General features: G+C 39.9%; 1 protein-coding gene across 2 annotated transcripts in view; it reads left to right on the top strand.

The window, feature by feature from the left end:
- The window catches only part of LOC311267048 (polypyrimidine tract-binding protein 2-like), a 46331-nt gene extending 40568 nt beyond the window's left edge, over positions 1 to 5763 (top strand). For both annotated transcript variants that reach the window (XM_084369856.1, XM_084369857.1), the window contains 4 exons: positions 208 to 324; positions 1810 to 1909; positions 2040 to 2117; positions 2370 to 5763. In XM_084369856.1, coding sequence (XP_084225982.1) covers positions 208 to 324; positions 1810 to 1909; positions 2040 to 2117; positions 2370 to 2499 — 425 coding nt within the window. In that variant the 3' untranslated portion in view covers positions 2500 to 5763. The remainder of the gene's footprint in view (positions 1 to 207; positions 325 to 1809; positions 1910 to 2039; positions 2118 to 2369) is intronic.
- The last annotated feature ends 19013 nt before the right edge of the window (positions 5764 to 24776 follow it).

Below are 24776 nucleotides of genomic sequence, written 5' to 3' on the forward strand. Positions count from 1 at the left end.
GGTTAGGTTAAGATTTTCAGATTAAGGTTTACTTGTTGAAAACTACCCATGCATTTGTTACTTTCTCCTTACATTTGTTACCATTGAACTGATTCATTGATGCGATATGAGTCATGTTATTGTACCACTGTATCAGGAAATGTGGAAACCCTGTCAGGCTTTTAATACTAATCACTTGCCCATATTGTCTATTATTCTCACCTGTAGCGATGAGCCACTTGAATGGTCAAAAGGTGTTTGGTAAAGTGATGAGAGTGACGCTGTCTAAACATCAAACTGTGGCTCTGCCCAGAGAAGGATTGGATGACCAACTACTCACTAAAGGTAAGAGGTTACCTTCATCCTGAAAGAGAAGCTGTCAATGTCTTTGAAAACTGCTGATTTTGCATTAAATAGTGATGGTGACTGTTGAATTGTTAAGTCACCAATTTACAATAGCCCTTTTCACACAGAGACGCCGCATTATCACCGCACCGGTTCACCAATTCTCCGCCGTTGGTTGTTCACACAGAGCCAAGCAGCTCCGGCGTAAAACACAACCAGAGTGTAATTCACACAGCAAGCCGGCGCCGCGGCTCCAAAGGAGGCGTAACGGTACACGTCATGATGATGACGTGTTTTTTTCAAGGTGTTTCCCCCGTTGTCCACCTGTTAATCTAAACATGTACCCGCTGACTGTTTATAATCATATGGTGCTGTTATAATGTGTTGTGATTGGGATCCTGACCCACCAAAACATCCTGGAAAATGACAAAGTTACGTTTTTCAGTCTAAATTACATAATTACGTAATCGCATCAGTCAACAGGAGGCTGTCTGACTCTCACTCGCGGGGAGGGAGGCTGTTTTCTGGGGAAAAGTTCACTGAAGTCTCAGTTGGGAGGGCTGACCGTCGCGGTCAAACAGTTGGTGAGTTAAAGTTTTTTGGCCGGGGACAGACGCTGTTTTTCGGGCAGAAATGTGACGAAGAGTTGGTCGGACAGACAGGATATGACAGACACTTCTCCACGAATAACTGCGGTATTTTTTTCCTCATAGAAGTTGCCAAAAACATGACCAGTTACTACGTTACTGTTGTTTGGTCCTGTAACGTTGCTTTGTGGGACATTTCTCTTTATTTTGTTGAGTGAAGGACCTGTTTAGTTATCAGACTGTGAACACCATCAGATCAACACACCCCCGCTCCGCACCGTTGGCTTATCCATTCACACTGGTTCGGTTCGCCAATACTGCGCCTCTGACACTACCTCTGACACTACCTCTGATACTACCTCTGATACTACCTCCGGAGGCGCATCAGAGGCGCAGCGAAATTTCACCCCTCGCCGCATCTGAGACTTTCACACAGAGGCGGATGCGGAGAATTGGCGCAGGATCCCCGCATGCAAACGGCAGTGTGAATGGGGCTAATGACAACAGCCAGATCAGATATTCATAGGTCCAGGAGAAGTCTTAAGTTAAATATAGTCACATAAAAGGATTAATTCTACTGTATTCCACTAAAACTGTCTTCAAAAATGTGTTTCACAAAACTATTCTAATATCAAGTCTTCAAAAATACATACAGGCATTCTCAACCTCAGTCACAGCGTTGAACTTAAATGCTAAGAAAGCATTTGACCAAGTAAGCTGGGGGTTTCAAAATATCAAATTAATTAAAAAAAAAATTTTAAATCATTGTTCAGTAACCATCACTAACAAACAGAGATCCCTCATTTCAGGTTGACAGGGGTACAAAGCAAGGAGGCCTTCTTGCCACAGCCATATGCACCTAAAGTTATGGCCATTATCCAAATGTTTTGTTTTTCAGATTTTTCCGGCTCACCCCTCCATCGCTTTAAGAAGCCAGGATCCAAAAACTTCCAGAACATCTTCCCTCCGTCTGCAACACTTCACCTCTCCAATATCCGGTAGAACGATCACTACACAAATTAATCCAGTCAAGTTCTGTGTTTAATGACAGTTTAATAAGTGTAGCAATCTCTGTGGCTTCATGCTTCTTTAATTCAAGTCAGTAAAAGTTTGTCTTTGCATGTCCAGGGACGGAGTTGGAGAGGATGATCTACGTCTTCTGTTCTCCAACAGTGGAGGAACCGTTAAGGCCTTCAAGTTCTTCCAGTAAGAAGCAATTTAATGAAATTGTCTATGACACTCTGAAGGCTTTGATTGTTTTATATCGTGTTACAAGGCACCAAAAAAATATCCACAAAAGTCCTTTTTTTATATAGAGTCACATACACACTTTTAAGAATGAGAGATGATCTAACAAACCACACTCTGGGCTGACTAACCCAGGAACAGAGCAGTGCAGCCAGAAATATGCACTTTTCTAGTTACTTTCCATAACACTCTCTGCTCCTTCCTCGCCAGGGACCGTAAGATGTCTTTGATCCAGATGTCATCAGTAGAAGAAGCTATCCAGGCTCTGATGGATCTCCACAACTATGACATGGGAGGGAATCACCATCTGAAAGTTTCCTTTTCAAAGTCTACCATCTAACCCTTACACTTGCCTCTTAAACCTTAAAATCTATGACGAGCGAGGAAGTCATTACCTTTTGTCTTCTTTTCAATATCTTCTGTAAACCTCTCATGTTCTATACCCAAACCATGAATTAAGTAGTTTAATATTTGTATCACTGAAGTGAAATATGCTTCAACGTCCAAAGCTTAAAATTCAAAGTGTACCACTAGAAATAGTTTACAATCAAAGTACTGAGAAAATCTCAATTTCTCCCGGTATATTTTGTTGACCAGTAGAAGCAGTACATACGTTAGTCTCACCCTTAAAGGAAGTTTCCAAAGTTTGAAAGTTCCTGCTTTGATCTATATTACATCTTAAACTTCTCTTGTGGTTTAACTTCTCAACTTGCTGCAGTGATTCAGAAGTGTACTGATCTACCCAGTTATCTGGGTAGATCAGTACATGGTGATGGTCACTGTTACGTATGGTGGTGCAACAGAACAAACCTCTGACCACACACAACCACAGCCATCAGTGCAGTCATTCAAGGGGTGACACTTAGAGGACCATGAAACTCTTTTTGCCTACTGTTACTCTTTAAGACAGTGGAGAGTTTTTCGTTCTCTATGTAGTCTCTATCATTGCTGAGTGGAAATTGGTCTCAGTAAAAAGTTGTTATTTCACCAGGATAGGCGTGGTTTAGTGGGATGTAGCCGTGCACACTTAGGCATACTCAGAGACCGTCCCAGCCCGTGTTATGAGTGCACGTTGTTTTCCTATAATTTGTGTATTTGACCTCACATCTATGTGCATGGAAAGTAATAGTCTACCTTGGGTAGTTATATTTAAGTTTTCTGCTGGAAAGCTTAGATGAATTCAGGTGATATTGAAGAAAGATAGACAAATGCCATTTTTCCATTACATCTGCATCTTGCTCTATTAGGTTGACTCAGAGCAGCAGCCCTGCTTGAAGGTGTGTCAAAGGGAGCACTCACACTCGGCCCAGTTGCTTCGTATCATGTCAAAGCACGATTGTCCCTCCTCCCAAGTCTCCCTCTGGTCTGCACTCACATTGCTCCGGCTTTTGTGGCTTATTTTGTGTTGTTTTGGTCACAGACAGCGTCCCACATTCCTGGATTTCTTGATTATGCAAGGCAGCGTAAGATGCATGATTATACTTCATGTCCACGTTGCGCACCGGTGCTGGTGCTCGTGCATGAGCATCCATACCGTGCCAAAGCACACCTCTTCCAACCATGCCAGGGCCAAGGAAGTGCTCACACTATTCTAACAAACAGGACTTTTTGGGGGTCAATCGTGCTTGGACACGGTACAGATCGCCTAATGTGAGTGTGCCCTTAAAGCAATGTCACTGATCTCGTCCTGATCCCTGCAGTACTATCGAAGAATCACCACAAACAATGTAGCTCCACTAATTCAGTTACAAACACGTTTCATTGACTATGCCGTCTTCACAATAAAAAAGTATAAAAAATATTATGAAGCAGCTTTACAGGAAACATTGTGTTTTCACCAGCAGTAAGTAAACAGTGAACATGACTCCTGAGAGTCAGCTGAGAGTGAACGCGACAAAACAGTAAAACACAGCAGATGTTTGAAAGAACAAAGGACAAAAGAAAAGTTTGAAAAAAGAAAGTTTGTAGTTACGAGATGCCGTGTGCAGCTGATTAGAAGGCATATCAGGCAGGTGCCCCCTGGTGAAATGCTGTGCTTTTAGGGCGTCTAAAGTGCAAGTAGCTGTTTTTTATATTGGCCTATCAAGTGATTGCCTGGTGTGGTGGATTTTCTCTCGAGGTTTGAGTTCCTGTATTGTATGATCTGTTATTTTTCTGTACTGTGTTGCTGCTACAGTCATGTGACTCCTCTTTCCTTTTAGGTAGGCAGCCTAAGTTGCTGTCATTTGAGGATGTTTTTTAAACTGTGCTGTCTCTGAGACACACATTCTCAGTGTGCTGGTTCACTTCTTCAAATCTCATTCTGATCGCTTGTGCACTTTGGTGCATTCAAAAATCAAACAGACTCTTCTACGTTTCTGCCAGACTACAAGAATAAAGGAGTTAGCTTGGCTGTCATTAAAGGTTAAAGTGTGATTCGTGCTGTTTTGCATTACCAGCACCCAAAGTTACTTTGTAGGCATTTTAGCACCCGACATCAAACCTACAACAGATCTGCTGCACTACACAGAATCACTTTACATGTAGGTTAAACACCAGACGTTTTATTACCTACAGTCCTCAAAAGAAATAGAATAAACTACTGTTTGTGCAGTGTAGTGCAGTTTCTAAATTTCAAGGCAGCTTTTCCTAACTGGCATACCTTTTTGCTGTTCCCATAGATGTACAATCACTTCGAAGCTGTTTATACATGATTTGATTAAAAACACAAAGTTCTTTGTGGGGGTATTCAAATGCATTCTGGGAAATGGTAACAGGAATCTGAAACTAATAGTGTTTGTTGGGGACAACTGAATACCCCTGATAATTCATTGACAAAATAACTTGGAATGTACTGACATTAACACATCGCTGATGTATAATAATATTAAGGATCTGAAGGTGGAGCTCTCCTTCAGAATAGAGCCACCTGTTATGTTCCTGCTCACATCCCATCTCAGTGTTTTATAAAGCATCGCTGTGAGTGGGTGCACACACATACACATACAAGCTCTCTGTTTAAACAAGGTTTCAACATGTGATTCTGGTCTTGGTCTCTGATTTTAGGAGACCTGTTGGGACCAAAGTACATGTGCCTTTACTCAGTGGTTTTGGTTATTTTACTGGTGATGTTTGTTGATATTGTATTGTAAACATGTAGAAACAGATTCCTTTGTTAATAATTTTTTAGTAGAAGTGAACCTTGTCCTACCATCCTCCTGTTTGTCTTAACAGTGTGAGTTTATGTATCAAGCAGATATGCACAGAAAACTGGATCACTGTTTCAACAGAGGTTTTTATTTTCCACTCATCTCTGGTTCTGTGGTATGGCTGCGGTATATATTCTTGTAGGAGATTGTTGTAAATTTTGTACTTGAGTTTATTTTCTTTTGTGGTAATATTTCAGTTTGGCCCAAATTAAGCATGTCTTTTCTACTGACGAGCCCAAGTTAAAGTGTGTGTGTGTGTGTGTGTGTGTGTGTGTGTGTGTGTGTGTGTGTGTGTGTGTGTGTGTGTGTGTGTGTGTGTGTGTGTGCGTGCGCGTGTGCGTGCGTGCTGGGACTAGGTCCATGTCTCCACTCCCATCTGTATCTTGCCTATCAATAAACTTCTCTCACTCTGTTCACGTCTGTCTCTGTTTTCTGTCTCTCTGCTCTCAGTTCTCTCAAAGTGAAGCCTTTTCTTCTGTCAGCTCTTCTGTTCTGTTCTGTCTACAGTTGTGCTGACACATGAAAGCAGACAACAGGTTCATACCACGAGGACGAGATCACAACCCCAACGCTCAACTGATCTTCTCTGCTCCTGTCTTTGCAAACAGGTGTATCACTGTTCAAATTGCAGAGTTTACACCTGTATGGAATCTTAAGGGGATTGTATGGATTACTTGAACTGATCAGTTTGTCAGTAAATACCTTTAGCATATTTTATTTTTATGACTTTATTTATATTTCATGTAGTGACAAGCTGAAAACCACTTGAAAGCGCTGATGTGGATTTTTCACAGTATTTTATTTACAATATGTCTTTCAACCATACCTCCTTTAAAAAAATATATCAAAACTTCAAGTTATTAATTTCAGTAATTTATTATGGTATCACAAACATATCATATCATAAACATTACATAGACTTTCATTGAAAAAAGCTCCCACATAGCCACAGAAAACATTATAAAAGTGTTTTCACAGGTTAGGTAGTATTCAGCATAACAAGTGAACTGAATTAGTTCCTCTGTGATCCACCAGAGGTCAGTGTGAGCCAAGCCCTGTAACTGGCACCATTCAGAAAGTCACAATCTAACAACTTTATCACCTAGAAAACACCACCTTTATCACCTAGGTTCACCACAGGAACAATACAGTGACTCAAAATATGATTGTACTGAGTTCAAGATGCTGAACGTGAAAAGCTAAATATAAGATCATGTATTCTGTTTGTTTGTCTGTGTCCTTTGATGTTAGCAGGGTCATCTCCCAAATGTTTCATAACAGCCTTTCTTACACGACCCATCAGACACACATACAGTGGAGAATAAAGGGGGTAGAGTTACAGTAAGAGCAACTGTATCCAGGATGAGATCATCAGACATCTGTTGTCTCATACAGACGGTGGATGGAGCTTTAAGCCAGGTGCTGCTCTATTGAGCTCTACAGGAGGCACTCAACTTATCTGAAAACACTGGTGGTCATGTTGGAGGTCTGCAGCTTGGTGGGCTGTTCATTTACCAGTCTTAATTATCAGATCCTTGTCATCGAAAGCTGTACTAGTAAATGACTTAATTTCAGACTGTAATATTGATTTATTCTGTCTTACTGAAACTTGGCTGCATCCTGAAGAATATGTCAGCCTGAATGAATCCACTCCACCCAGTCACATTAATACTCACATTCCTCGAGGCTCCGGCCGAGGAGGTGGTGTTGCAGCTATTTATGACTTAAGTCTGTCGATCATTCCTAAACCTAAATTAAATTATAACTCATTTGAAAGCCTTGTTCTGAGTCTTTCACATCCAACGTGGAAAACTTTACAGCCAGTTCTATTTGTTGTAGTGTATCGAGCACCTGGTCCTTACTCAGAATTTTTATCTGAATTCTCTGAGTTTTTATCAAGTCTAGTCCTCAAATCAGATAAAGTAATTATTGTAGGTGATTTTAATATTCATGTGGATGTCATTAATGATAGCCTTACTGCATTTATCTCATTATTAGACTCTATTGGCTTCTCTCAGTGTGTACATAAACCAACTCACTGTTTTGACCACACCCTTGACCTTGTTCTAGCTTATGGTATCGAGATTGAAAATCTAACAGTTTCTCCACAGAATCCTCTTTTATCAGACCATCACTTAATAACTTTTGAAGTTCTATTACTGGACTACACACCATTAGGCAAAAACTCCTTCACTAGATGTCTATCTGATAGTGCTGTAGCTAAATTTAAGGAAATTATACCGCTGGCACTAAATTCAATGCCATGTCTTAATATAATAGAGGACTCCTCCGCTAACCTCAGTTCCTCACAAATCGATCATCTTGTTGATAGCACTGCAGGCTCATTGCGAACAACACTGGACTCTATTGCCCCCCTGAAAAGGAAGCCTATAAAACACAGGAGGTTAGCACCCTGGTATAACTCGGATACCCGCAAATTGAAGCAAACATCACGGAAATTTGAAAGGAAATGGCGTTCCACCAACTTGGAAGAATCCCGCTTAGCCTGGAAAGATAGCCTTAAAATATATAGGAAGGCCCTCCGCAATGCCAGAGCAAACTATTACTCGTCATTAATAGAGGAAAACAAAAACAACACCAGGTTTCTTTTCAGCACTGTAGCCAGGCTGACAGAAAGTCACAGCTCTACTGAACCATGTATTCCTACAACGCTCAGTAGTAATAACTTCATGAGCTTCTTTAATGATAAAATTTTAACTATTAGAGACAAAATCCATCATCGCTTGCCCTCAACTGGCACTATTGTATCTTTAAACACAGGAACCTCAGAAACAGTTGTAAATTCTGACTTATATTTAGACTGCTTCTCTCCCATCGACCTCCACCAACTAACTTCGATGGTTTCTTCATCTAGACCAACAACTTGTCTCCTAGACCCCATCCCAACTAGGTTGCTGAAAGAAACTTTACCTTTAATTAGCACATCTCTACTAGAAATGATCAACCTGTCTCTATTAACAGGATACGTACCACAATCCTTTAAACTAGCTGTAATTAGACCGCTTCTTAAAAAGCCTAATCTTGATCCAGAAGCTTTAGCCAACTATAGACCTATATCCAACCTCCCTTTCCTCTCCAAGATCCTTGAGAAAGCAGTCGCCAACCAGCTATGTGACTTTCTTCAAAAAAATAGTTTATATGAGGATTTTCACAGCACATCATAGCACAGAGATGGCACTGGTGAAAGTTACAAATGACCTCCTAATTGCTTCTGACAAAGGACTTGTCTCTGTCCTGGTCTTACTAGATCTTAGTGCTGCATTTGATACCATTGATCATCACATTCTACTACAGAGACTGGAACACTTAATTGGCATTAAAGGACCCGCATTAAACTGGTTTAAGTCCTATTTATCGGATCGATTTCAGTTTGTACATGTTAATGATGAGTCATCCCTGTATACCAAGGTTAGTCATGGTGTTCCTCAAGGCTCCGTGCTTGGACCCATACTATTCACCTTATATATGCTCCCTCTAGGAAATATAATTCGGAAACACTCCATAAACTTTCATTGTTATGCAGATGATACACAGTTATACCTATCAATAAAGCCAAATGAAACTAATCAGCTTACTAAACTCCATGCATGTCTCAAGGACATTAAGACCTGGATGACCTGCAATTTTCTGCTGTTAAACTCAGATAAAACCGAAGGAACCATCTTCCTGTTTTGGTTCGGGAGGCGGACACCCTCTCTACCTTTAAGAGTAGACTTAAGACCTTCCTCTTCGATAGAGCTTATAGTTAGGGCTGGGCCAGGACAGGCCAGCTCTTAGTTATGCTGCTGTAGGCCTAGTCCGGGGGACAATGACACACTGAGCTTCTCTCTCCTCCCCTCTCCTCTCCTCTCCATCTGTATACATTATGCCTGTATACATGCCCCATCTCTGCATGTCACTGACTTACTTCTTCCCCGGAGTCCTTGTGCTTTCTAGTCCTACAGGCTCCCATGGATCCTGGCCGCGCCCGGGTCGTGGATCGTGGATGCGCCCACTGCTATGGCCCTGCCTGATCGTGGATGCGCCCACTGCTATGGCCCTGCCTGATCGTGGATGCGCCTACTGCTATGGCCCTGCCTGATCGTGGATGCGCCTACTGCTATTGCCCTGCCTGATCGTGGATGCGCCTACTGCTATGACCCTGCTGGATCGTGGATGCGCCTACTGCCATGACCCTGCCTGACACCCACCACTACTGTCGCTAATATTAGTCACATCTGTTACATACGTTCCACTACTATTATTGTAATGCATTACTACATACTATCCTTACCATTAATCACTACTACTGTTATCACTAGTAATCACATTTCCATGTGCATTTCATTATTATTGCTGTAATACATCTTTATGTACTTTCACTCCTGTCAACCATCGCTTATAATTGAATACATTGTGATCTCGTTGATCTGCTCTGTACATGCGACATCTATTGCACGTCTGTCCGTCCTGGGAGAGGGATCCCTCCTCTGTGGCTCTCCCTGAGGTTTCTTCCGCATTTTTTTCCCTGTTAAAAGGGCCTTTTTTTGGGGGCAAATTTTTCCTCACTCGAATCGAGGGTCGAAGGACAGAGGGTGTCGTCTCTGTACAGATTGTAAAGCCCTCTGAGGCAAACTGTGATTTGTGAATTTGGGCTATACAAATAAAATTTGATTTGATTTGATTTTGAACCCTTTACCTGCCTGTTTGAACAGCACACATATGTTCACACACCCACCTCCACTCTCAACACTGGAGCCCCCCAGGGCTGTGTGCTCAGCCTCCTCCTGTTCACACTGTACAACATCACTGTACAACATGACTGCACCCACACATAAGTATACGGACGACACCACCATAATCAGCCGCATCACAAACAACAATAAGGGTTCATATCTGGAGGAAATCAACAACCTTGCAGAACAATCTGCTACTCAATGTCAATAAAACCAAGGAGCTGATTGTTGATGAAGGTTCTCAGTCATCCAGGTCATGGTTACTCTAGGTGCTGTATCGTAGTCAACTGGACTTGTTTCAGGTTGTTGAAGACGTTTCACCTCTCATCCAAGAGGCTTCTTCAGTTCTAACTAACTTGGGAGGAGTTGCAGGCTTTTAAACTCTGTGTGGGAGTGTCCTTACAGAGTTGTTAAGGACACGTGTGAGCTCTTGAGTTTCAGAGTCATTGGGGCACTTGTGGGTCATTGACCCAACAGGCCTTCATTTGTGTTGCTAGTGCTAGGTGAGCCCAGGTGTGAATGGTTGTTTAGCAGTCTGTGGAAATCTACTACTGGTATCTCTTCTGGAGCTGAATACAACATGTTAATTTCTATTAATTTATTAATAAAAATAAGGCTCTATGACACCCCTTGACAAGCAGCTTTGTAAACATGATGGAGGCAGATTACTGAAGACTGTTCAGGCCAGAGTTGCTAACAGTTAACAATCTTTCTCAAACAAAGAATGGGATGTGGTTAATTGTTGAATTGGCGCCATACCTATGTAGGCTCTGCGTAGGTGCTTGCACTATGCCATAGGGTAGCCTGACGTGCACCCCCCATAAAGCAGCGAATTTTCCGCCTTCTCCTCCGGTGCTTAGCGACGGTGCTAATAACAGGCAATGTGACACGTATACACTGCACTCTTCTGCTGTTGCAGTCCCTCCTGACCGGCTGGCTGCTTGGATCATCAGGGTTTGAATTACATGGAAGCCAATGGCAGCTGAGCTCCCATGAAAGCAGTAAAATCACAGTGCTGTGGGGGGTTACTAGTCATTACCATCAACTATTAGTTTAATCACAGATAATGAATTTAATGAGTGTTCTTTACATTAATGATAGAAATAGGTTCAAAGAAACACATTTCCAGAGGAACTACGCACCATATTCTCTCTGAATGACAGCAATCAAGTGATTCTCTCAGGTGTGCACTGTCAAAATTTTTCCTTCTTAAATTAAATAACTGTAGCTGTGATCTAAAAATGCATAAAATAAATGCATTAATGAGCAGTTAATTAATGTCTACTGCTCAGAGTTAATACATTATTAAGCATTAATAAAAGTTACATAATGTAATTAGTTATCGTTATGTATGCATTACTTAGTATTAATTAATACATTAGTTAATATATTAGTAAAACGTAAATAATGTCTCTAGTAATCATTTACTAATGGTGTACATGTTACCTGGATGGGCATTAATAAACAATTATTTAGCGTCTTAAGTAATCATTTACCAATGCTGTGCTGTGTATGTCATCAGGTAGCCCTTACCTAACCTTAAGTAAGGTATTACTTAACATTAGTAACCTGACATAAACCTTAATAAATATATAAGAGTGCCTCATAAGCATTACTTAACCATAGTTAACCATTAGTGAATGCTTTCTGGACCCTTATTGTAGCTGTTTTGCTTTCTTCTTTATGGGCAGAGAGAACAGACCTGGAGCTAAAGATGAGGGAACGGTGCATTAAAGAAAAACTCCATCTTTTCAGTATCAATGCAAACTCCTCAGCACGAAAGATGACTCCTTCTTTTAGGATGGCCGCTATAATCAGTTTGGATTTACAACAGTTACAGTGTTTTCTTCTTTTTTTATTTTTATTTTTTATTTTGGCAAATACCTTCTTACATATTTTCTCACACAGTTACAGCTGTACTACTGATAAAGTCACACAACATATTTTGAGACTTTTCATTCTTCAATTATCCAAATGTTGCCCTTCCGAAGTATTTTTTATTTTTTTTTAAACAATAAGGCATAGTAAACTATATATAGTCGAACATGGGAAGCTCTTCGCTCCATGGTTCACCAGAGTTCTATGGTAAGGAATACAAAACAACCACCATACATGTATATCTACATATATACCTACACACACCTATCTACATATATCCACATACATGCATACATAAAACCAGATCAAACAGAAACTTACATACACATCGTTTCTTATTGATGTCCATACCTACATTTCCTATTGTGTCTAGTACATAAATCCGTTAATTATGTCAACATCTCTTCAAACATATTGTCAAGTCAATTAAAATCTGATCTAACTGGTGTGATGTAATCAGTCCACTTGGTCCAAATCAGGTAAAAAAAATTCTTTTTGGATCCTGAGGGAAAATGATAGTCACTCCATCATATAAATTTCATGTATTATTTCTATCCACTCTTCAATAGTTGGTGGGTCTGATTTTAGCCATCTCCTTGTGACAGCCTTTATACTTGCTGCCAGAAGTACATGAGCAAGTTTCTTGTCGTTATTACTCCATCTGTCTAATTGGATATCACCCATGTAAATAGTATCACATCTGAGAGGAATACTACTACCAAATACATTGTTAACATGTTTATGTATTTCTTACCAGTAGAGGATAAGAACCTGGCAGCTCCAGAATATGTGGAAGTGGATTGCATTGTTTTCCCCACAGAGCCTCCAACAACTGCTGCCATCTCCAAAATGTGCTTTTTGCTGTGGAGTAATAAAGAATCGTACAATATTTTTCCAGCAGAATTCACGCCACGTGGACGAACTAGTTGAACTCCATTGTATTGCATACACTCTTTGCCAACTCTCCTCGGAGATGTTAAAATTACCTTCTTTCTCCCATTTCATTTTTATATAAAGTGAGTTATCTGATTTACATTGAAGAATACCTTTGTACATTTTGGAGATGATATTGCTGCATGTCGTGGATTTAGATGCTGACAAAAATAGTTTTAGGATACCTAATTCTTCTGTTTTCAAAGCGGTGTTCAAGTTCCGAACGAAATAGTGTCGAACTTGAAGCTACTAAAGAAATCGCTCTTTTCCAGGTCATGTTTTTCCTGTAGGGATCCAAAGTTTTGGAACGCCCCCTTGTGGACAAATGTATAGTAGTTAGTAAGACCTTTTGTGGTCCATTTTTTGAATCTATCATCATATCTATTCGACAAAAAGTTTGAATCGTAGGCACGCCATCTCAACAATTTTGCAAGAACTTCTAACCTACATAGTTTTATAGTTTCCTGCCATATTTTTTGTGATAAGTTGAACCTCTGGTTACCCTTGTTAGCAATTTTTTTTTTGTAGTTCCTCATCTGTAAAAATTGCTTCTAGTGGGATCCCTTTCGCCAATAGATGTTCAATCTCCTTCCACCTTGCTGAGTATGCCTGAGTACATAGACACAGTAAGGGCCTTAGTTGAGCTGCATAATAATACATTTGTAAACATGGGAGGCCCATTCCACCACAATCCTTCTTTAATTGCAGGGTTTTAACTTGATTCTAGGTTTTTTCCCTTGCCACAAGTATCTGGATATCAATCTGTCCCACTCTATAAACTGTTTAGGTGAAACATTAATTGGCAGGGTCTGGAAAAGATATAATAATCTTGGTAAAATGTTTATTCTGATGGATTCTAAGCTAGCGCTTAAATAAAAAAATGGAATTACATTCCATCTTGATAAATCTAATTTTATTTTCGCATTTATTGGTCCATAGTTGAGATCATATAATTTTGATGTATCTTTAGGAAGATTGATACCCAGATACCTCATTGATTCTGTGTCCCATTTCAATTTGTAGCTACTTCTACTGTGTTTTGGTGGATCAGAGTTAAATATCATTATTTGAGTCTTTTGTATATTAAGTTTATATCCTGAGAGTGATTCATAATTATTTAGGATATTCATGAGTTTGGGCTGCACTAAGTAGATTAACACGTCATCCGCAAATAGAGCCAATTTGTGCTCCCCTGTTGGCATGTCTATTCCTTTAATATCTATTTTGTCTTATATATTAGCTTAAGGATTCTTTAAACAAGGCAAATAGAAGGGGGTAAGCACAGCATCCTTGTCTTGTTCCGCATTCTAGAATAAAAGAATTGGTTAGGTCACCATTGATTTTTATCCTTGCAGATGGTCTCTCATATAGTGTTCTGAATGTGTCGATGATAGATCTGTGAAAGCCGAATTTCGCTAATACTTTATACAAGAAGGACCACTTGACAGAGTCAAATGCCTTCTCTGCATCTAGACTTAGTATGGCTGACTCTATATGATGTTGTGTGAGGTGTCTAATAATGTGTAAGATTCTCCTAACGCTGTCTTGCATTTGTCTTTGACGAATAAAACCTGTTTGAGCCAAGTGAATGAGTTCTGGTAGGATATTTCAATTCTCTTGCTCAGTATTGACGTAAACAGCTTATAGTCAACATTTCATACGCTAATGGGACGATAGTTACAGCATTCTATTTTGTCTTTTCCGTCTTTCGGTATGACCGAGATGATCGCATCTCTCCAAGAGGGCGGGATTTCTCTTTCTTTTAGCACTCAGTTAAAGGTTTTTTAATAAAGTGTCACCTAGGTGTTCTTGCATTGATTTATACCAATCAGGGCCAAAGCCGTCCGGGCCCGGGGACTTTCCTGTTTTAAGTCTCCTAATTGCTGAGTATAGTTCCTCTTTGCTTATTTCTGCAACCAGTTTTTGATTTTGCTCCTCAGTAATGGAGGGTAGATTCACTGTAGCTAAGAAAGTCTCAATATGGGGGTCATCATCTGTTTGAGTTTGGGAGTATAGGGATTTATAGTACTTCTGGAAACTTTCTTTTATTCTATCTAAGCTTGGTTCCTGATTCGGGGTTTCGAATCTTATGTATAGTGTATTCAGCTTGTTGTTTTCGCGATCTTCAAGACAGAAGCTTCAAAGATTTTCCTCCTACTTCATAATAACGTTGCCTTGTAAACAACATTTTTTTCTGAATTTCTCGTGTGTTTATGTCATCTATTTCATTCTTTGTTTTCTTAATGTCTGAACTAATTTCTGGATCTTAGGTTTCTTTATGTTCTTTCTGTAACTGCTTTAATCTGTCTTCTAGATTCTTAAGCCTTTGTTGTCTAAGTTTTTTCTTGTGAGAAGTAATAGAAATTATTCTCCCCCTAATTACAGCTTTGAGCGCGTCCCAAAGCATGGGTGGCCTCACCTCTCCATTATCGTTAAGTTCAAGATATACTTTGATTTCGTTTTCTAATTTATTTTTGATTTGTGTATTATTTAAGATATTTGAGTTTAATCTCCAAAAATTCGTCCTCGGTTTATTGTTAAGGTGTATTGACATATATATGGGACTGTAATCCAACAGAGCGATTGGACCAATATCACATTGCACTACTCTGTGGAGATCTCTTTTAAAGATTAAAAAATAGTCTATCCTAGAGTATGTGCCGTGAGGGGATGAGTAATGAGTATAATCCCAACTGGAAGGATATATTTCTCTCCACACGTCTATAATACCTGTTTCTTTCATCAAATTGTTTATCTTTTTACTAATACCACTGAAGTCTGGGTTCCCCCTTGAAGAGTCTAATTTTGGAATTAAACGTGTATTTAAGTCACCCTCGCATATGACAGTCCCCTGACCTTTTGAAGTCATTAATTCAATTATCTGTCTGTAAAATGACCATCCAGATGGTTCCGGTAATGGCGGCTTGCTGAGAGGACGTGCTCGCTTCGGCTCCGCTATCTTTCTGTTAAACTCTGAACAATATTTGGTATATGAGACACTGAACAACGTCTAAGGACAGCTGTGATGCCTCACACTAAAAGAAACTCAAAAACCGCCAGCAAGCCACCGGTTCAGTCGAAGTTATCCAACTTCACTTCTAAGCTGAGCCTTGAAGCTAGCCAAGACGCTAACGAGGCTAATACAAGCACATGCGAGGCAATGGAGGAGGAAAACAGCGAGCCGACTGAGAAGAGAATGACGGCCGAAGTAGGCTCAGACGCAATACTCGCTGCAAACTTGAAATCTGATTTTTCCTCCAAACTAGATGGCATTTTGTCAGCAATAGAGAATGTGAAGAAAGATGTTAATGAGTGTACTGAACGGGTCGGTGAGGCGGAAATCCGGATATCCACAGCAGAAGACAGCATCACCAGTCTGCAAGCCAGCGTTCAAGCTCTTGGGAAAAAAAAAATAAGGGTCTTGAGGAAAAAGTGCTGGATCTGGAGGCCAGATCGCGACGATCTAACTTGAGACTGGTTAATCTACCCGAGGGCGCAGAGGGAGAGGACGCGTGCGCCTTCTCGGAAAACTGGCTGCCCGAGGCTCTGAACTTGGCACCGTTACGCACCGCCCTGATAGTGGAGAGAGCGCATCGGGTCGGCCTGAAGAGTACATCAAATACTGCTGCACCAAGGACTCTTATCATGAAGTTCTTAAATTACAAGGATAAAACGACCGTGATGAAAGCTGCAGGGCAAAGAGACCGATCCCAGCAAACATTTTCTGGACCTGCGTCTAGATGAAGACGTCCAATCGACGTCGCGTCACGTCGTGACTGTAATTCGACTGTTTTTCAACATCATAAAATAATATCATGGCAAATATGACCTAATTAAATATGCATTTTAGAGCGGTTTAACTGAATGATTTCCTCTATCTACTGCTGTGTCGAGATGCAGATATCCAATCATGGCGGGACGTCTGATTAACGTCGGGCAGGCAGGTTGATTTGATGTCTATCTGAGGGGCTGAAATGACCAACGTCATTTAGACGTTTCAACGACATATCAACGCACGAATGTTAAAAACTATTCGAAATAATGGAAATATGTTCGTGAATTTAAGAAAATAATGTAGTATCATATTGGCAATGTGGGCTGAAATGTTTGTGATTCTAGCATCCATCTAGGAACTATTTTTCCTCGCGTAGTTAGCGCACCTAGCGGTTTCCTACGCATGCGCAAGAAGAACTTTGCAGTGTCAGTTGACGAGGAGGAGACACAGACACCTGTGAAAGGTGAGTTACTAAAAGTACTGTTATTTAAAATGAAACCGTGTTTGGTAAGGCATTATACGTTTATCAGTTGCATGTTAGAGTTTTGATTTTGTTGCTGCATCGTGTATTGTTACAGATAGCTGTTTTTTTTTTGCTTTTATTCGTAACCGAGCGGCGGCAAGCAGCCGAGTTAGCTGCCGTGTGAAACTAGCCCTGAGTTAGCTCATAGGCTACGTGAGGTGCTCTATGCTAAACCGAGCCGAACATCTGTGCAACTCTCGGTTTAGCATCGTTACAGAACCAAAACACTTTAAGGGGCCGTCCAGACGGGCGAAAACGTTATTTTTTCTCCGTCTTCCTCGGCATTGTTTCAAGAATATTTGCATCTAGACGGATCCACCGAAAACGCTGTAGTTTATATGCCAGGCCTATAGGTGTCGCTTGACATACACCAAAAACGGGACGGAGAGACGCTCTGAAAGTAAACACCACTGAATCCAGCGATCTCTCCCTCCATACAAATGCTGGTTGTGATCCAGCTCCGCTGGACTTTCAAAAAAGGTAAAGGTGATGCCAGCTGTAAATGACTTAAATTATGAAACAGCGTCGCTTTTATACACAATTTTAGGATGAAACTCTGAACAACTGAGCAAAGCATCAGTTACCATGGTGATGTAGCTTGGTTAAAAGAGAGCAACCTTTGTAGTACAGGGAAGCCTGGCTTTAGACTCAACATAGCTCGCTAACCCACTATACTCGCTTCGCAGTACACCCCTCTGTGTCTTTACGTCCCCTTCTATTGTGTTCTGTGCACAGTCTTGTCTCCTGGTTTAGCAGTCACAAACACCAGGAACTTCTGACAGGTTGAAAACATCACCACAGAGTACGCATAGCCCTACCCACTGAAGACAAAAATAATTCCATGTCAAACACCTAAAACAGCAGAGGGAATTTAGATTGAGTGGAACAGAAACACATTTTAATGTAAAAGTTATAGTACACAACTTCCTATATTACTGATCCAATGATGGAAATTACAAACTCTTGGTGCTGTTTTTATTTCGTATATACAAAATGCTAACAATAATTTTGTCTTACAGGCTCATGACGAATGGAGTCATGGCGAAGTTCAACATGCATGGAGGGGGGCAAAGAAACAAACTGCCTTTTAAAGCCACAAAGATGCTCCATGTCATCAAGTGTAAGAAACTAAGATTGATATAATTGAAATTACTGAATGGGCTTCATGTGCATGTGGCTATCCTGGGCTAAGCTGGGCTACCATAGCACAGACTGTTAATGCCTACTGGCTTTATTAGGAACCATCAGATTCAGGCTACTGAGTGGCTCTAAGAAGTGGTTCTTTCATTACTCTTTCAACTCCCAAAACAATTTGTTCTTGCCATCTATAAAGTGCATTTAACATCTGAATAGGCGCTCTGTAAAAATGTTTATTTTTTTCTTATGCCCTCTCTCCAGCAAGAGATGGAGTCCAAAGGCCACAGATGCAGAAATAGAGAGTGTGATTCAGAACCACCTTAAACATGCCCCAGCAAGGAGCGAGGGCAAGGGGCGGACCCCCACAGGGCTACAATAAAAAGGAAGTCAATAAAACATTTGTTCCAATAAACATGTTCGTTTTTTATTCAATTATTCAATATATAGATAACTCGTTACATATCTCTGGTTTTTACCTGAGATTAGTCCATGTACTACTTTTTAACCAGGTTCACCATTCCTGTGATATTTTAAGTTGGCAAATGTGAAATTTGCTGGTGTTGTCTATTGGACTTTTTGACCTCTTTGCATTTTAAGGATTTTTTTTGCTGAAATTTATAAGTTAATTTTAATAGTTGTAGATTAGAGCATTGAGAATTGCACATGTATACAGCACAAGAGCTGTGCTTGTCATAGAATGTATGGATGTGGTAATGCCAGGTAGGTTTTTAGGTAAACATATTTTTAAATGCAATACATTACATGTGTATTTTGACAAAGGTTGATATGCCGTCGAAACAACGCTGAAACGACGTGAATTGATGCCGTCTAAAAGCTGTCGAAATGACGTCGGTCATGAGAACGACGTCAGAAAAACTTTAATTTCAGCACCTCTGGTAGACGTCGAATCGACCTGCCTGACCGACGCTGATTAGACGTCAAATAGACGTCACGTAGAGACGTTGAAAAGTCGTCTATACGACGTAATAATGACCTAGACTTGAAGTAGCCTGCTCTGTGAGCCGTTGATATGTCGTCGAAACGACGTTGAAACGACGTGAAGTGATACCGTCGAAATGACCGACGTCAGAAAAACTTTCATTTCAGCACCTCTGGTTGACGTCGAATCGACCTGCCTGACCGACGTTGATTAGACGTCAAAATGTTTGCTGGGATACTATTCAAGAACCACCAGGTGAGACTGTACGAAGACCTCGCAACTGGCGTACACAAAAAACAGAAAGAGTTTGACGCTGTGAGACAGCAGCTCCGAGCCATGGGGATCCGATACGGCATGATTCCTCCCGCACGGCTGTTGGTGACACACAACGGACAGTCTCGCATCTTTAACCAGCCAGCTGAAGGAGAGAACTTTGTTAGGAATCTGGGAGCAGAAAGTGGACCTGGGTAAGATAATGTAGTCGCCATCACATTACAGTGTAGGCCTATGGATATGGGTGGATAAATACTGAGCCTTAAGTTAACTAATAAGTTAACTATACTAAAAAAAAGAAGAAGAAAAAGGAGGAGATAAATAATTTGCTTACTATGTTTGACATATGCTGGCCCAGAGGCTCACAGCTAATATTAATACTGTAGCCTAATTTTCTGAAAGTATATAATAACGAGTTTCCTGTGTAAATAGCGGGGTGGGGTAAGATGAACAGTGTTCAGGCACAGTCGGTTGATCCTCACTTTTGTGTGGAACAGCCTTTAGCTGTTAGATAGGTACCAATATATATAGGGGGGAGGGAGGTGGGTCATAAAGTTCAAAGTTTTAAATTAAAGGGGGTATATTGTTCAGTGTTTATTATTATGGATGTAGTTGTTAACATCCAGGTGTTTTTTGTTTCTCTGTCTTTAAATTATCTGAATGTACTGAGAAGCCAATGCAATGTTTTACGTTATGTCTGGTGGATTAAGAATTAAAATATCTTCTTGGAACTGCAGGGGACTACAAAAACTGAAAAAGGTAAAACGGGTAATGACTAGGGTGAAATCTATACATTCTGATATCATGCTACTTCAGGAAACCCACCTGTTATCTAGCCAAGAGGCGAAGATTAGGAGGAGGTGGCAGGGCAATATATATTCAGCACCCTTTACTTCCCAGGCAAGAGGGGTTATGATTTTGATTCATAAATCCATACCATTTCATGTGACCAGAGGTGGACAGAGTACACAACTTCACTACTTGAGTAAAAGTACAGATACTCCTTGTCAAATATTACTCCAATACAAGTAAAAGTAGCTTAGTCAAAATATTACTTAAGTAAAAGTACTAAAGTATTTGTTTAAAAAATTACTTAAGTAAAAGTATTTAAAAAATATCTCAGGAAATACAGGAAAGGAAAGTAGCTTAATGTCATTATACAATACACTGATGCGATCCTGCTACAGACGTGTTTATAGCTCAAAAATAAGCAAATAAAGGCAAGAAGCCTCAGAACACAGACTCAGCTGCAAAACAAAAAAGTTGGAAACAGAGATTGAATTGCTTGAGGGGGAATACTATCAAACGTTATGTCCAAACATTCATTGAAAACTTCTGCTACTAAGAACACAGTATAATGAATTTTCTTCCTCTAAAGCAGCTTCACATCTTTTGCGTCTTAAGCAGGCATTTTATGACCAGGGGGAGAAGCCCGGGAAACCTCAGTTGAAAATAGTGATGGACAGATTATTGTTGACCCACTAGAAATCAGTGAAACTTTTAAGGTCTTTTTTGAGAAGTTATACAGCTCAGACATAACGCACGTGGGACAAGAACTAAATATTTTCTTAGATACTCTCCAACTACCTAACATTTCAGGATTAATAAGTGCAGATCTTGGGGCAGCTATAACTAAGGAGGAAATATCTATAGCGATAGATCATTTGAAAACAGGCAAAACCCCAGGCCCAGATGGGCTGCCGACAGAAATTTATAAAAAATTTAAAGACAAATTGCTCTCCCCTCTTTTTGACATGTTTTCGGATTCATTTGAAAAAGGAATCCTCCCTGTTTCACTAAGAGGAGCTCTAATAACTCTACTCCCCAAACCTGGTAAACCTTGCAACAAATGTGGAAATCTAAGACCAATAAGTCTTCTTAATGTTGATTTAAAAATACTTTGCAAAATTTTGGCTAGAAGGCTGGAGCGAATTTTACCAAACATAATTGCTTGTGACCAGAATGGGTTTATTGTAGGTAGACAGGGATTTCATAATGTGAGACGTGTGTTGGATATTCTTCGTAATCGGGAAGAAAAACCAGATACTGCTTTGCTATCATTGGATGCTGAAAAGGCCTTTGATAGAGTTGAGTGGCCCTATTTATTCGAAATACTAAAAAGATTTGGCTGTGGGGATAATTTCTGTAGGTGGGTTAAAATTTTATATAATGAACCATATGCTGAAATAATAACAAATGGAGTTATATCTAAATCATTTAAAATCAAACAGGGATGTAGGCAGGGGTGTCCTTTGTCCCCCTTATTATTTATTTTAGCAATTGAACCGTTTGCCATTGCGGTGCGGTCTCATGAAAATATAACTGGTATGTCAGTAGGCCAGCAGGAACACAGAATTGCTTTGTTTGCAGATGACGTCATTCTCTTCTTGGAAAAACTGAAAAATTCTATTCCAGCCTTGTTAGATCTAATAAACACATTCGGAAGGATATCAGGATATAAAGTAAACAAAGACAAATCTTCATTAATGTTACTTAACTCGGAAGAAAGAAATAATGCCGGAAACTCTTTCCAATTCAAAAAGGTAGATTGTTTTACATATCTGGGGATTAGGATAGTACCATGTATAAGAGACATTGTTGGGGCTAACTACAATCCCATGATAGACTCAATTACTTCCTCTGTGGATAGATGGAACTCCTTGCCTTTATCACTTATAGCAAGAATTAATGTTCTTAAATTAAATATAATGCCCAAACTTCTATATCTGTTTCAGAACATCCCATTGCCACCTCCTGTTAATTTATTCCCACTCTTAAAGAACATTTTTGTACGTTTTTTGTGGAATAATAAACGACCGAGACTACGTTTATCACTCTTGTACCTACCGTATGATCGAGGAGGCCTCAAGTGCCCCAATCCACTTTGGTATTATTGGGCAGCTCAACTGAGGACTATGATGCATTATTTTACAGATAAGTCCCTTCCACCTTGGATGAATATGGAAAACTGATCAGTTCCTCTCCCTCTCCCTCAGTACATATACTCAGCAAAAGTCTAAATGTTGAAAAAGAAGAATAAAAATCCTATACTCAGAAATATGATTATAATTTGGTATCAGGTTAAGAAGTATTTAGGTGAACCCTCCTCTCTGTCACGCTTCAGCCCGATATGGGGTAACCAGTTTTTCCCTCCAGGCAGAGCAGACCCTGGTTTTAGGAGGTGGGCTGAAAAAGGTTTAAAGACAATCAAATCAAATCAAATCAAATCAAATTTTATTTGTATAGCCCAAATTCACAAATCACAGTTTGCCTCAGAGGGCTTTACAATCTGTACAGAGACGACACCCTCTGTCCTTCGACCCTCGATTCGAGTGAGGAAAAACTTGCCCCAAAAAAAGGCCCTTTTAACAGGGAAAAAATGCGGAAGAAACCTCAGGGAGAGCCACAGAGGGGGATCTCATGGGATCAGATGGTGGGATTTTGATGTCATTTGAAGAGTTGATTACCAGGTATGATATTCCAAACAAACATCAATTTAAATATTTGCAGATGAGAAATTTTATTAGATCATCTCAAAACCAGTGTTTGTCGATCCCCCCGTTGTCCACTTTGGAAATGGAAATGAAAAAAGATTGCTATGGAAAGGGAATTATCTCCAAACTATATAACATGTTAGCAGAGGGATCCCCTGAGTCTTCTTTAAGGAAACTTGATGCCTGGAGGGAAGATTTACAGGAGGACTTGCCCTCCGAGGACTGGGTGCTGAAGCACAAACACAAACTACCAATACTCGTCTCAAAGTACTCCAATATAATTGGCTAATGAGGACATATGTGACACCAGAAAAGCTTAGTAAGTATAACGATACTATCCCAGATCTGTGTATCAGGTGTAGAGAGGAGAAGGGGACGTTCTTTCACTGTGTTTGGGAATGCAGTAAAGTCCAACAGTTTTGGCGGGAGATTAAACAAACTTTAAAGACTATACTAGGTATAAAATTAGTTCTTGACCCTAAACTATTTATTCTAGGGTTATATCCTGATAGACATCACATGTCTAGAAAAATAATCACTGCCCTGGATTTATGTTTACTGCTTGCAAAAAGAGTCATAGCACTCTCATGGAGGAGTACAAGTAAACCAAAACTCATCAACTTGATTAAGGAAATATCCACAACTTTACCTATGGAGAAGATAACTTACATTATAAAAGGAAAACTACCACTATTTCAAAACATTTGGGGTCATTTTATGGAATATATGGAGAGTGTGGATTTAAGTAATGTGGGGAATGAAGCTGACGAGGCGTAGTTGTCGGTAGTCCTTTGCAGTGATCCAAAATAATTTCTTTTCTTTTGATATTTGATTTCTTTATTCTGTGTGAATTGTACATCTAAATTTGTATTTTTGATCCACACACAATAGTGGAATAACCTGGGCTAACTCTTGATAAGGCAGAGAAACCTTTATTGTTCGGGTTGTTGTTGTTGTTGTTTTTTTGTTTTGTTTTTTTATACTTATACTTTCACCTAAGTGTTGCTCTATGTTATCTGATAAATACCTGACTTGCAAGGAAGGACAATTTAAATGCTGGACAATAATTTAGTTATCCCTGACGTCTTCCTTGATGTGAGAGCACTCTTATTTCTGTATATTTATGTATTTTGGAAACATTGTGAAAACTCAATAAAGATAATGCTGGGGGGAAAAAAATGACCATCCACTGCCTGGGGGAGCATATACATTAAGTAAACTCATGAAGATTCCTTCCACTTTACCAATTAACAAAACATACCTTCCCTCTTTATCTCTAAATTCAGACAGGTGTTCATAATTTACAGCATTTGCTATCAGAATGGCCACTCCCCTTCTGTGGCCTGATTTATAAGAGGATGAATACACATGCTTAAAGCCCATTTTATTTAATTCATTTTGTTCAATTTCACTGAGGTGAGTTTCTTGGAGAAAACCTTTCTGAATTTTTTCCCTCCTTAATTTTGATACAATTTTCCCTCTTTTGACTGGATTAAGCATCCCGTTGACATTAAAGGAAATTATTCTTATTGGACTATCTTGCATTTGACTGGTCGAGCTTGTTTTCACATTCATGGATTTGAAAACCATTCCCCTCTCCATAAGAACAAATAGAGAGTAAACAACAACAAAACCGTGTTAACATAGAATAAAAGGAACACGGTAACAAAAGAAAATAAGTGTCCTTGGTGACTTCCAACCTAGGGGTCCTTTTTGAGACCCTGCTTGAGCCTTTTACAG

Source organism: Pagrus pagrus (assembly GCF_965226575.1).
Source record: "Pagrus pagrus genome assembly, chromosome: 12".
Classification (NCBI taxonomy): Eukaryota; Metazoa; Chordata; class Actinopteri; order Spariformes; family Sparidae; genus Pagrus; species Pagrus pagrus.